Source organism: Phragmites australis, chromosome 21 (assembly GCF_958298935.1).
Source record: "Phragmites australis chromosome 21, lpPhrAust1.1, whole genome shotgun sequence".
Taxonomy (NCBI): domain Eukaryota; kingdom Viridiplantae; phylum Streptophyta; class Magnoliopsida; order Poales; family Poaceae; genus Phragmites; species Phragmites australis.
The window spans coordinates 20,919,674-20,934,731 of NC_084941.1; the positions used below are offsets into that span (position 1 = coordinate 20,919,674).

Here is a 15,058-nt window from a genome sequence, read left to right on the forward strand (position 1 = left end):
TCGGGCATGCATGCACATTAATTTCGAATGTTACAGCAGTAAACTAAAATGTATCCCTACCCCATTAACTGAGCACTCCAGCCCGTTTAGCCAGCATATATTGAATACCCAATAGGATTATATATATATATATATATATATATATATATATATATATATATATAGTCTAGGCTCAACTCTAATTATTATTGCATCACCTTCAGTTATAACTTAAAAAATTATTAATTACAATCCGCTAGATAGATCAGTTACAACCGTACATTCAAAAATACATAATTGTAACACGAGAAAACTAACGAGTTACAATATATATATATATAGGACATACTAGTTTTCCTATATATATAGGACACCTATTCTATACTCCTAGGAGTATGTACTCCCACATGCAATATACCACCTAAACAAACACTTTATACTCTTTTATCATTTTTAGTATACTCTAATACTAATTCTAAGATACTCCAATATAAGTTGTAAGAAAAAAAATTCAATGTTAGCCTTTCATTTTTGCTATATACTCTTTTTTATACATAAAAGAAGTATATACGCAAATTATGATAAAAATCATGGAATTTCATAAAAAATTTCGTGGGATTTGTATTGTAGTATCTTATAATTACTAATGAAGTATATTTAAAGTGATAAAGAAGTATAACACACGTGTAAAAGTGGTATATGAGAGGTGGGAGTACATACACCCAGGAGTACATACTAGTTTTCCTATATATATATATATATATATAAGGATTGAAATTACGTTTTACATTGTACTACGATTACAATCGTGTTCTTTAGGTTATACATCATTAGGTAAGTTTTTTTTTATTTACGTCTAGTTGTAACTCTTATCTCCCGGATTGTAATTTGATTATTTTTTAATTATAACTAGAGGTGACACCATAATAACTGAAGTTGAGTCTAGATATATAATATATATATATATATATATATATATATACAGTATATATATTGAAGGGGTGCTGCTGGGTAAATGAATAACTGCCATAGGAAGTTATGGAATTGATCAATTCTTAATAACTCCGAAGGTGTGCCCCTCCAGTACTGTACCGTGGGCAATCTTCTCGACACCACCGAACTGCGCGAGCTAGACTACAGCGGCTGTGTATGCTAGCCGCCGAGGAGCCCACGAGCGTCGAGCAAGCGTGCTGGAGAGGCGCCATGGAAGATGAGTGTCACGGACGTGGGACTTACCGGCTGACAAGTGGGCCAGCCGTCGCTCTCTCGCTGCTGGGTGGGCCAAATCATCAGAGGAGAGCCACTACAAAAGAAAGCTAATAGGGATCAGTACGGCATCGAAGAATAGAATTGAAACTTGTCTTTCTTCCTCCGCAGACTCCTGTCTTCCTCTGTTCCGGTTCTTCTTCCCCAGCTGCTGTCTTCTCTTCCCCGTCTCTATTCCCTCTCTGTACCCAGCCTAGAATGCTGTTCCTTCTATACGCTATTTCTCTCCCAAGTTATATCTCTGTGTTTGTAGACTGGTTGAGCTTGCAACATAGCATTCGGTTGAGTGGATTAAGTGTCCTGTGATCAAATTGGTTGAGGGATTAAGAGTGAACGTGACAATGAGATGCGTGACACCATCGACAGCAACACAGGGAGTTTGCTTCCCTTCCGAACTCCTCTTTTGGCCGATCAGAGCCCGATCGGGCTCAAACGGGTTTTCAAAGTGAAGGACCCGCGTAACAGGAGTATAAGGCGCCTAAGAGAGTCAAAAGAAAGGATCTCGAAACTTTACGGTTTAGTGTTCCATCTTTTCATTAACTGTTTTCGCTCTTCGTCAAATCAGCAGTTTCATGTCATTCTTTTAAGTAATTGATTTTGTTCTTGATCAAATCAGTGCAGTTTCATAATGATTGAATCAAATCAACGCACCGCCCAATTTTTTTAAAAGAAAAAAGAAAAGCAACGCGTTATCTTACGTGAGTCAGGTTTAGTTTCTGTGCTAACAGTGAAAAATCCAGTAGCATCTTCAAAATCTAAAGCGCTATTAATTCTTGGGTTACAACAATAGAGATTAGAGAACACAACAATGATATGTTCACCTACCAAAACTCAAGGCATACGAGAGCCCTTGGTAAATTGGTCAACGAATGACACATTTTCAGCTACATGCATTTTGTGCAAGCACAACAAATTGAACAAGAAACGTAAGGTGGACAGAATGACAAACTTTTGTCCTATTTGGCATAGCTGAAATTTATAGGTTTTTGCTGAAAGCTACTTATGACTTAGGTCAAAAGCTGTTAGTTTTTATGAGAAAATTTTAGGTTCTCAGCACACCATTTTTTTTTTAGAAAAAAGACATTCTTAGTCAGCTTATCAGCTTTTAGTTTATTTCATCCAAAGTTAGTTTTTTTTTTAGTTTTTTAAAAGTCAACAATAAACTAGCATGTTTGTTTCAACTTATAGTTTCTGAGAAGCAAAAGCCAGCAATAAGCTATACCAAACAGGGTCTATATAGGGTAGACCCTAAAGCTAATTCAAAAATAAGGGAGGAAGTTATTGGAGTGGGTGAATGTGCAACTGGCTCAAGTTTGGATAAATCAGTAAGTTTTTTCAAAAAACAAAGAACTACTTAAAAAATCATCAAAGGAGACATCATATTAGTGACGGATGCTCAGTATGTATCAATAATATCATATTAGTGACGGGTCCTATGAGAACCCATCACTAATGTGACCCTAGGTCGAATCTGTATCTGAACCATCACTAATGACACCTCATTGACCTATCACTAACGTGAATCGTAAAATAATTTCGGTTCTGCCTGGGCCGTAGCCCATCACCACTTTGGGCCCACAGTGGCCCACGGTGGCCTAAGAGCGCGCCTTACAAAAGGGGTGTGGGCGACGATTAGCGATAGGGTTTCCTTGTGCCCCTCTTCTCTGCGGGTGGTGCTGCCTCGTCCGCACCTCCATCGCTTGCTTGCTCCCTCCGCCCACCCAGACACCACCTCCCTTCCTTCGCCAGACTGCCATCTCCCTCCACTACCAGAGCCCCTCGCCCGCGGGGTGTGCAGCCCATCCTCCTCACTACTTTGTCTCCCTCCACATCTCCGCCACATTCCGCTTCACTCCTGAGCGAGTGAGCTGGCTAGCCAGCAAAGGAGGGGGGGATCTGGCGGGCTCAGTCTTAGGCTTTGGCTCTGGCTCCAGCTCCAACAGGGGGATAAGGCTCTGACCACACTCGCGCTGCTCCTAGATCTCACCACGGCGGGCCTCCGTGTGGATCCCATCTCCTACCACCACCTAGCGAGATCCAGGGCGCGTGGCCGAGATCTAGGGTGCATGATCGGATCCAGTGCTCAAGATCCAAGGCGTGTAGTGTCACCTCGTGGCGTGGGGCAGCGCGATGCACGGGTCAAGCAGCCACCACATCGACCCTGGTGCCACCGCATCGAGACTGTTCTCGAGCTCCCCCTTGTCATCTTCGAATCGACGGAGTCCATCGAGAAGACATCCCAGGCGCTCAAGATGCTCAAGCAGATCGGCGCTGACGCTGACACCGAGAAGGCGAATGACTCCTTGAAAGTGCATCTAGGCTCCCTATGTGGGTTTTAGATAATTGATAACAAACGATTAAGTGACTAATGAGTTTATAAGATTATGAATAGGTTTTAGTCCCATTGAAGTGTTAAAAGGTGTTGGCGTCCCTCAAAAAGAAAAAGAAGCAGCATGTAGTCACTTAATAGATTTTTTTTTTGAAATTGAGTATAGATGTGTCGTACTATAAATAAGGATGCGTGTAAACTATCTTGAAGATGTCTTAGTGCTCAAGATACCTATTTAGAGCAAAGATGAGAGACAAAAGTTACCCCATGAACACCGAAAAATTCTAAGCCTCTGTCTGTACCCGGATGTTTTGGACTTACCTAGATACTCTATGTTACCGGAGTCTCCGAGTTTAGCTTTGGGCTAGGGTGCTCAGTTTGGTGTTGAAATCCAACCTGGAGGTTTCGAGTTGACCTGGATACTCCGGGTTGCCGGAGTCTCCAGACTTAGCTCCGGCAAAGGGTGCTCGGTTAGACTTAAAATGTTTTACCTGGAGTCTCTGGGTTGATCCGGATGCTCCGGGATCTGATGTTCTGTACGGACTCTCCGACTGGGGTTCCGGTCGAGACTTTTGATTTCGTGTTCAAAGTCCAACCCGGAGTCTCTGGGTTGAACCCGGATACTCCAAGTTAGTACAAAAGGTACTGTAATAGCTAGTTTTGGGGGGCTAGGTTTAAATACCCTCTCACCCCCTCCTTCATTTGTTGTTTAACCAACTCGAGACAAAAGCATCCAAAGCCTCTTTAGAGCCCTTCCACTCCACTAGTGTATTAAATCTTAGAAGGATTTGAGAGTTAGGTTGGAAAAGTGAGATTGAGTGCTAGTGAGCATAAATTCATCATTTGAGCACTTAAGTTCGTCATCAAGCTGTCGATTCGCGTTCATTACTCTTAGAACTCTGAGCTCCTGAACGTTTAGGCATCACCTGGTGTCACATCCCAAAAATGCTAATTACGTAATTAAGCATGTGTAATTGTCATCGCATGTGCTTACACGTGTTTGCCTATCAAAGACTAGTTAAACATGTTTTAAATACCTTAGAGATGGTTTATAGCACTTTGGAGAATCTCTAAATACCTTGGAGAAGGAAAAGAATAGAAGAAGGTTGATGAAGGGAGACTTAGAAAAATTTCAGCAAAAGAACCACCCTCATGGTCTGACCGGGGTCACCAGTGGTTTGATTGCCAGGTACATTGCCACTTGGACTACCACATTGATTTCCTGCGGTCCGACTGGAGCCGGTCACAGAGGCTTGATTTAAGGTGGTTGATTGCCTCTCTCACTCTCTCACTATCTCATTTGCTCTCTCTCTCACCCCCACCCACTCCTCTCCCTCACATGCTCTCTCTTTCTCTCTTGCTCTCCCAACCAAACAAGAGAAAGGAGGAGAGGAGGTGCAAGGAGGGGAGTCCAAGGAGGAGGTCTCCGGCGAGCTCCCCACCAGAGGTGGTTTTCCCCATCGAGCCTGAGCTCCTCGACAACGTCTTCTTCCTCCTCAAGCCATCCACCACCTCCACAACCGGACCACGGGCTTGCTAGGACATGGTGAGCACCCTAAACCCCCTCCCATTCCTTTCCCATGGCTAGATCGACCGGATTTGAGCTCATCGAGCTCAAAAATGGCCTCCACCACCATTAGAGGAAAATAGCTGAGTTTTGGTCTTTTTGGTGTGTGCTTGTTATCCTATGTGGTAGAGGAAGTCAAGATGATACTTTAGGTCAAAAATCCCCACCCAAAAGCCACCTGAATCATCACCGGTGAACTCACAAAGTTCCCCTGGGCGTGTACAGTGGTTTCACCACGTTTTATAGAGGTCTGATCGTCGTTCAAGGAGTCGGACTGCCCCCCAGGCCGGTCTAACAGCCAGACCCCAAATCTCTCTGCACGCCAGCGGTCTGACCGCACATGTTGGCAGTCTGACCGCGGTCAACTCAGACTATACCGTTTCAGCGCAGTTCACTATTTTTGAAACTTGTAAAATTCATAATAAATTCTCTGTAGCTCCAAAAATTATGAAACCAATTTTTTTGGTTTCATAATACCCTAATATACTTATTAAAAATATCCCAAACCATGAAATAATCAATTAAATTTCTGATATAAATTAATTAGGTTCATGCTTCATTAATTCACCGTTAATTCTTTACAAATACAACAATTGTGAAACCAATTTTGCTAGTCTCCTTATGACTTGTTATAGCTAGGAAAAATATTTTAATGCATTATGAAGTATATTTTATGATATTTCATCACATACATATTTTAGCATGCATTGTTGCACTTTATTAATACTCATCATTGCATGTGTTCTTCTTTAGTGAACGAAGAACTAGAGCGTGGCGCGATCATGGTTGAAGGAGACGCCAACCTCTCAGAGTTCTGTGAGTGTTGTGCGGGGAGTATCAGGTAAGCACCAGAGTAGCAAGGTAAGCATCTAAGCATATTGCACCCTTTGAATTGAAGTATGGAGTCTAAAATTGATAATATATGCTCTATGTATGTTTGCATGTGTAGCGAGTCAATTTTGAGTTTATGTGGGTAGAACCTATGTTGATTGCATTACCTCTACCTTGAGTTGTTGAATATCCATATCCTTGTAGCTTTGGTGATATTGTTGATGTCTAATTTACAAGGTCATTCGAAATGCTTAGCGATGCATAGGTCACCGATAGAAGTCGAGTGGTAGAGTGTCCCATTGCTCGCGAGCTATATGTTTAATTACAGTTCACTATGATAATATTGATGATGTTGCTTGGGTGAGTTGTAAGGATGAGACAAGATGTGGGTGGTGTTAGGGGTGTCTTCTGCTTCGGAGGAGTTCCTTGGGGTAGTTTGGGAGAGGAGCCCAGGAACCATAGGCCTCTTTGCATCGTTTAAGCACCGTCCATCGGTGCCATTAGCTTTAGTACTTTTCGTACTTACTACATGTCACATTATGGGAATGACAAGTCGAATACCTTGTAGCTGTGACCTTTTGGCGTGTGAGTTGATGATGTGAGCGGGCGGGCTTATAGGGGTATCCAGTTTTCTCTGGTAGTAGTTCTGGATGACCCCTACACCTATCAGCTCATGAGCAAACGGTTGGGACTTATTGGGAAAGGTTGACTCGAGTACCCCTTGCGTGGGCCTGTGTGGGCACGTGAGCCGTATGGTCCTCAAGTCGTGTAGGTAAAGGAGTACCTCATGCAGGGTGTAAAAACAATTTCAATTGCCGCGCTCTTGGTCATGAGCATGCTTCTGTCCATCCGCATCGGTCGTAGAGTTATGAGTGTGGGACAATGGTATTGATGGTCTATTGAGAGATGTTGTTGTTGGCTACTGATGTATTGCTTTGTTTTCACTTACGTTTATGTGCAAGTTGTTGGTTATAGGGTATGTTGGTTAAGTATACGTGCTCACAAATATGTGTCTACATTGCTTAAGCATATTAAAACTTAATATTGTGGTTTTTTTTTTGCTAATGGTTCAATGCATGATCCTTAGAGTCGGGTAATTTATATATACTCTATATGAATTAAGTCTTGCGAGTACCTTCGTACTTAGCTGCTTTACAGGTTTTGCAGGTAAGGAAGAGGCGGTGTTTGGCTATTTCACGCTTGCCGAGGGTGGCGAGCATGAGTAGGCAACTACTCGGTGGTCGCGCTTTTGGGGTGAAGCCTAAGGGCATATGGCTTCACCCACCTTTTGTGTTCTATAGCTTTTGTTTCCACTACGTAGTTTTTCTTTTGGCTAAGAGTTGATCAGTTTTAGTTTCCTCCTAGATCTCTTTTGCTGTAAATTGTTAAACTTGTTAATGCATAAGAACTTATAATATAATTTAATTACTCACTTTTTATTAAACTTGGTTGTGATTTCTTATGTTGGAAAGGCATGTATTCCGATCTTGGGCACAAAATAAGTGCCGGGGCTACCAAGATGATATTCTTGTTACTCATTGTAATCGTGATTATGTAAATGATCGACTTGGTGATTAACTAGAATATTATTTGAACGGTTCCTCACACCTAGAGAGCACTCAAGCTTGTGGAGTGCTCTGGAAAGTTTGTGAAGGTCATCCTCGCCTACTTAAGGAAAGAGGAAAGTCGAGTAAGCCCCGAGCTCGATCTTCGTGATCGCTCGGTGAGGATAAGGGTTGAAAAAGACTCGACTCTTTGTGAGTACCTCAACAGAGACGTAGGATTGTTGGATCCAAACTTCAGGAAATAAATTCATGTATTCTTTTGTTTACTTTGTTGTTCTAGTTGATTTTGGGTGATTTACCCTGATCTACGTGATTATGTGTTTCTAGCTGCAGGTGATCTGTTGAAAAGCTTCCATACATCCTTAGGAACCTGTTGTAACCCTATATTCAACTAGACTTGCTTAGGTTTTTCATAATTTATTTTCCTTGTTCCAGCCGGACTATTCGGGTTGAGCTAGAAACCTCCGGACCCCACAGTCTCCGGTTTGACTCAGAGTATCCGGATTCTGTAATCCGCTACAAAGATTTAATTTTCAGGAAACACCTATTCATCCCCTCTAGATAGCATCACGTACACTCACTCCTTCACCATCCGCCCCAGCAAGGTAAGATGTGCAACCGCCACTACATCAACCGCAAGGGCCCTTTCATCGTCTACATCACTGAGGGCTCCAAGATCATCAAGGCCTTCTGCAACCTCCCCGGTGTGGATGTCGCTAACATCGAGCGCTTTAACCTACTCGACTTTGCCCCCGGTGGCCACCTCGGGTGCTTTGTGATTTGGATCGAGAGCTTGAGGAGTTGTATGGATCCTTTGATGCACCTTCGTAGAAGAAGAAGGGCTTCACGCTGCCGAGGCCCAATATGGCCAACGCTGACCTGGGTAAGATCATCAACTCTGACGAGGTGCAGTCTGTGGTGAAGCCACTCGACAAGGAAGTGAAGCACGGGGAGAAGAGGAAGAACCCACTCAAAAACATGGCTGCTATGCTCAAGCTCAACCCCAGGATGGCCACCCTTGCTGAGGCTGCTCACGTCATGGCTAGGAATGAGAAGATTGACTCCAAGAGGACCAAGCTTAGCATGGTATGACCCTTTCTTCCTCCCCTCCATTTGTGATGTGAATGTTATAAACTTGACCACTTATAGGATCTATATGCAGTTTTGTAGTATCGTGTAGTAGTGCTACATTTTGTTAAAGATAAATCATGGTACTTGGGAGACGATGCAAGCTCATGAGTGTTTGCTATATAATGTCTAGTTTGCTAGCTTATTCTGCATGTTGAGAGTAGTGTTTAAAATAGCAGCATTTGAACTATAACTTACTAGAATACATGTTGAGACTAATGTTTAAACCGGAAGCATTTGGACCACGGATTACTAGAATTCATTTAAGTCTTCATTGAGATTTCAACTAAAATCCCAAATATCTACAGAGGAAACCTCCTTGTCCAATTATTCTTGTCTTAGTTTTATTTTAATTAGTAACTTTGCAGAACTGTCTGATATCCATTTAACTGTTGAATAATATTTCCCTTTCATATGTCATTTAACTATCCATTTAACTGTTGAATAATATTTCCCTTTCGTATGTCATATACTGATCATTTTTTATTTTTTAAATACATATTAGTGACGAATTTAGACCCGATCTGTCACTAGTGATGGGTCTGAACCCAACTTGTTACTAATAACTGCACATTAGCGATAGATCGGATCCAGATCCATCACTAATTTATATCATTAGTGACAGATCCGATCACACTAATAGGTTCACATTAGTGACGCTTTAAAAGTGACCTATCACTAATAAGAGTTATCATCCATCATTAATATGGATTTATGAGATAGTGAAAGAATATCTGCGATAATTTGACCAGAACAGAAAATGATATCCCTGTGAATTGTTTTTCTTTTATTTTTAGGAGAAATATCCCTATCCTGACAAAACAAAATGAAGAAACTAGGATGTATATACAGGAAAGCTTGTCCAGCATGGTTTGTACAAAGGAAACCTCATCTAGGACCACTTTTACAGTTGACAGAATCAGCAATGAATTGACAGACGTTCAAATTCGGGACAACAAAAGAGCAGGCATCGGACTTTCAACTGAACAAACCTGCGACCGATGTATATTTCAACCAAGCAGTTACCTAATCCACCTGTTGTTATGAACAGGCAAAGCATGACACAAAAGGCATAAAAACGGAGATGGCGCAAATACATTTCATGTGATGTCCTCCTTTCAATTTTTCCCTTAAGTGTTTTCCTCAATTCATTTCCATGAGAGCCTCCACCCAGAACAGATCAATATTAAGAGCAGAGTAGTTAACAACACTTCCTCAATAAGCACGAGCTTCAAGAGAGGATCCACCAGGGTTACCAAGCCTATTCAAACATCTCATCCACCAAGGTTATCTGCAAGACAGTACAGGCAGCTTACAGCAAAGAAAGAAACCATCACTTCGAAACATAATTTGTGCAAACAAAAGAAGTGCCCAACATATAGGCTTTACCGCTTTAGATTGAATAAATAATATGCAATAATAAATACAACTTCTGAAAAAGAATCATACAGATCAAGTCCGTATGTATTCATTTTATATTTCCTTTACTATGTTTATCTTAAGCTTTCACAATGGATTACAATATAGAAGGAATTAACAAATCTCCTTAGTCCATACAGTAAATGGCAACAGAAAACCCATCTATGATCTACATTGATAATATATTTCAGCATACAAACCTACCTGGTCACAAACTGGGCAAGTATCACTACGCTCCATCCATTCAAGTATGCAGCAAAGATGGAAATGATGCTCACATTTGGTTACAGAGCGAGGATTTCCTTCATCATATTCTGGTGAAGAATAAAAACAGTACTACATAAGTGGTCAGAGACGACACAACATATAACATAGATTTCGAGTATCGTTCATGCATCAGGGGAGGATAATCAGAGTAACATGTACATCAGCAACTAAAGTTCATGAGCTACAAAAACATGATTATGTTTAAACAATTAAACCACCAACAAGTCATTTCCATGATGGGGAAGTTCCACAAAGCTTCTCTCTCTTGAAAAGTTCCACTATTTTAGATCTTTGCGACAGTGTGTTTCTACAGACTAGTGAACTGTTTAATGCCACCTCAGTGCAGAATAATCCATAGACATGACCAAAGGACACATGCATATTGCATCTAGTGCAGAAACAATAATAATAACACCAGGCACCAGAAATTACATGATTAGTAGAGTCTCAAGTATTCTGAACATTATTATTCAAACGTAGTAATGTTTTCCATCATATCCAGCAGAATGCATCTACATAGATATTAAATGAAATTTCGAATAGCCTGCTATATTGCCTCTAAAATGTCAAAGTTAGATTCAACAAATATTCAGTTAACATCCTGTCAACCTAAACATTTAATATTTTGAATGATCAAGAGAAACACAACCTTCAAGGCAGATAGGGCAAACATCCTCCTCGTCAGGCTTATCTTCGGGGAAACCTTTATTACATGATCCATCTACCTTTAAGGACTCCTGATCAGCTATGGACTCTTGTTGGTCATCAATTTTGCTCTTAGTGCCTGACTTCTCCAAATCTGTACATAAATGTTAAAACTCTAAGCTCAATTGTTAAGACAGTAACAATGGAGGTTAGCAATCATTGCTCGTATAACGGCTAGCCAATTATTTACCAGGGTTATCTGGAACTGCCAAAACAACATCATAAGGCAAAGGTGCAGGTGGTGCTTGATAAGTGTCGGGAGTGGATGTATCCAGATTTGTGTCTACTGCAACAATTGCAGAGGCTGGAGATGATCCATCAAAAGCTGAAGACAACGGCTCATGCTCCTGGAGATTTTGTTGACGCTGAATAATACAAAGACAAGAAGATCAATGAACAAAGTGACATAACAAGCGAAGTAATTAATAATGTGAAAAGGTAACAAATACATGAAACTATAACCAGTCAACATATGAATTAATTGTGAGTTTCTGACTCTCTGGAAAAGATTGCATTTATCACATAAACTCTATCAAAGAAAATAACACAAATGAATAATGTTTAGATAATTTGCAGTGATGAATCATAAATGATTGCTAAGAATGGAAAATGCAGAATAACAGACAAAATTATTTATCCTGTTGAATTGAAATTGTAAAGAAAATAGGATGCAAACCTCTAGCATTCAGCTAGTCAGCATCTGCAAATAACACTACAGGAAATCTAATACATTCACATGCCAGAAAATTACAAGAGCCAAGCTGTATATGAAATTTAAAAATTCATGGGCACATAAAAACAATTGATCAACCTTAATAAAACATATGAAAAACATCTTGCAGGCTGCAGTTATGAAAAGGAGAATAACAGACTGTCTGTATCAGCCAAACCTTTTGACAGTATAGTACAGCAGTTGCTAGATAAACTCGCTCATACTATCTTAGGCTATTTGATATGTCACAAAAGGAAGATGGTAACATTAATGCACAGAACGAAGCAGAGTTTACAAATTACGTACACATCTATCAACTGGTGCTCTAACTGCTTCAGATCTTCTCGATGAACAGCAACAGCAGCCACCCATTCTATACTGAATTAAAATCCTAGTCCACGCAGTCCTCTAGGTGCTGTTTAAAATTAAAACTCCATCTCTCATAGACCTATAAACAAAAAAAAAAACTTTATTGACGGAAGAAAGAGGAAAATTGTGCAAGAAAATAGCAAATATAGTGTATGAATACAGAATGAGGTTAAAAAAAACAGTACACGACCATAAGATTGTGCATATGGCTTAGCAAATAGCAACTATGGACACTTAATGCTGCCAGATTATTCTCGATAATTTGTTCTAATGGCATTCAATTGCTGTTTAATAAAAAAATGTATCAATTTGTCAACAAAAAAAACTGCTACCATTAGTCAAATTGACACTTTTCCCATAATATCAAGAAGCGGCAACTGGACTGGGAACACATAATCCATCTTACTAGGGTGGGTATTACATATAAAGTTATTAGAGACTCCCTTCACGGACTACAGAACCATGAAGCCATTTTACAGCACCAGCAGGAACCAGAGCATTGTGTACTGAGCCCTCCCAACAAACCAGAAAATAGGTAACCGAAAGTCATCACATTTTTTGGTTGTGTTACTTTTTCTACCACGAAAATCTGCCTGGCCAGAATTTTGGGGACAGTGGACCATACATGTGCACACTAGCTCCTGTATAGTTTTATATTTTGAAGAAAAGAAGTGATCAATTGAACTTCCACATGTACTCGTGTAGAGATTTAAAAATATAAAAGGTACCTATGCTGCCACAGCTTTAAAGTACGGATGCTACCTCGAATTTGCTAGCATTTGAAGAGATAGGATCTCAGAAAGCCATCAAGGATTCGCCTACAGCATAGCGCATCAACACTTCACCTTTTGAAATTTGTTTCCAGTACTCTTTTCCACATGTTGCCAGAAACGGCAGAAACAAAAAAAAAAGGAAAGAAAGAAAGAAAGAAAAAACTATGTGAAGTAAACTAGTTACTTGCTCCTGGACACAATAGCAAAGTATCTATGAATGAAGCCTGTTTGCGTCAAGGTTTCACGCAACAGGAAGAAAGGTGCTTTACAAAATATAAACATCCTCTGGTAACTATAATCATCTCACTGACAGGATGTGGTCAGGTAATCAGTTCTTTCAATTTTCATTTCTTCACCAATGATTGAGGCAAACACAATACTTCCTTTCACATTCTTGTGTTACATGTTAGAAATATATATAAAAACTGGTGCTGCAGAAAACATAACCATTCTCATATCGAGAAACCTTCAAGCTTAAAAAGTTTCCGATATAAATATACAGATTAATATGTCAAAAGGATTATTCCAACTTTAGGACCAAATTGTCAGCAAAGAATATGCAAGGATGTACAGATAGATATAAAATATACATAATGGCACAATCAATCAGTAAAATTTGAAGCTATGATCAATCAACTTGGTTGGTCTTTCTATAGAAATACAAGGCAACAAACAAGCCATAGCGGATAATTTCCCTTTTATTTATCGACAGTACATCAGCATTGCAGTGACAAAGAAACCATATCAGGGTGTCTGCAGTAAAATCAACTGTAACTGAAGATGTAACAAGAATCGGTACAAAGGTCCTACTCAAGTATCCCTAATAAGAATTCGGAAATATGTATAGATATACACACAATTATACATAATAGCGCAATCAGTCAGTATGATTCATAACTAGGATCAATCAACTTGGTCAATCTCTCTATACAACTACAGGGCAGCAAACAAGCTGCAATCATCGACAGTGACAGAAACCATATCAGAAATCTCCACATAACCAAACATTTAGCAAGAATCGGTCGTCCTCAGCTATCTCTAGTCGGAATTTGGAAACACAGGCAGGACAAGCAAAATCAACAGCTCGAAGAAATGAACGCAACAACAAGGAGGAGGCTGCTGCGGCGCAACAGAACCGCGCAACAAGCTTCACAGGGGCGGAATTGACATGGGGCATGGGGTTTTCACCTGAACCCCCAAAAATCTTTGCAAAGTAAGCTGCACCTGCACCTAAATTAGGTACCAAGTAGTCCTGTGGTCTCAACTAGTCGATCTTGCGTGCTCAAGATTAACAAGAACAAGGAACCATGGATGGACGCATGGGGTTGGATTAGCAGCGCAGCACAAAGCACGCAAATCCACAACCAACTAACTGAACGGAGACGAAGAAGGGTTTGGGTTTGACAAGGAACAAGGCCACCGCTTAGAACTAAAAAGGAATCCATCCGAGCGAGCTGGGACTGCTTACCAACATAAGAAGGAATCAACCCGATCTCCCACTCCACCGGACCGAGAGAGGAGCGGCGCTGCGGCGGCGGGAGTGGACTGGGGAGCGGCTGAAGGAGGATCCGGCGGAGAGAGCGAGGGAGGGGCCGCCGACGTTGTGCTCTGCTCAGCGGCGAGGCGATGGGTTTGGGGGAGTTGCAAGCCCGATGCCCCAGGAGGAGAGCGAGTGGACTCCGATTCTGCAGAATAAAATTCCGAGACAACTCTCAGCTTTATTCTCCGTTTGTTCCGTTTCAGGTCAAATTTATAAGTCGTATTTTAATTTGAAAAGGTTATAATTTATAATTTTTCATCAATAAAAGGTCAAACTATATGTATGTTTCGTATTACAAAGTGTTTTAATATGTACTGATTTTGTAGCCATTGACGATATACTATTAAAATATTAAAGGTCAAAATCTACTTTTTAGAGATTTTTTATACCAAAATACATCTTATAAAAATAGATGGATGGAATACTCTTTTTTGAAGAAGCCGAGAACTATATTTGCAAAGGCGTTAGGAAACGAGTACATGTCCCTCACCAAACTAAGATATAGAATGTCTCTCTCCCTTCAAAAGAAATCCGAAACATCATGAATTGGTCATATGAAAATACCTTTAGTTTCAATTATAATAGTATCATTATACTCCCTCTGTTTC

At 40.5% G+C, this 15,058-nt stretch overlaps 1 protein-coding gene and 1 pseudogene across 3 annotated transcripts; one reads left to right on the top strand and one right to left on the bottom strand.

Annotated features, from left to right (window-relative positions):
* Positions 1–3,311: 3,311 nt before the first annotated feature.
* Positions 3,312–8,629, top strand: LOC133903221 (large ribosomal subunit protein uL4z-like; annotated as a pseudogene).
* Positions 8,630–9,492: 863 nt separating this feature from the next.
* Positions 9,493–14,623, bottom strand: LOC133903421 (probable E3 ubiquitin-protein ligase RHB1A). 3 transcript variants are annotated; one of them, XM_062344795.1, is made up of 6 exons: positions 14,379–14,618; positions 12,075–12,216; positions 11,247–11,421; positions 11,001–11,150; positions 10,289–10,398; positions 9,493–9,956 (listed from the first exon to the last, which is right to left on the bottom strand). In XM_062344795.1, the coding sequence occupies exons 2-6, from the start codon at positions 12,138–12,140 to the stop codon at positions 9,927–9,929; spliced, it is 531 nt and encodes a 176-aa protein (XP_062200779.1). In that variant the 5' UTR covers positions 12,141–12,216; positions 14,379–14,618; the 3' UTR covers positions 9,493–9,926. The 3 variants fall into 3 exon arrangements, with proteins under 3 accessions (XP_062200779.1, XP_062200780.1, XP_062200781.1); XM_062344796.1 differs by lacking the exon at positions 14,379–14,618 and adding an exon at positions 12,866–12,887; XM_062344797.1 differs by lacking the exon at positions 12,075–12,216 and having other exon boundaries at positions 14,379–14,623.
* Between the last annotated feature and the right edge of the window lie 435 nt (positions 14,624–15,058).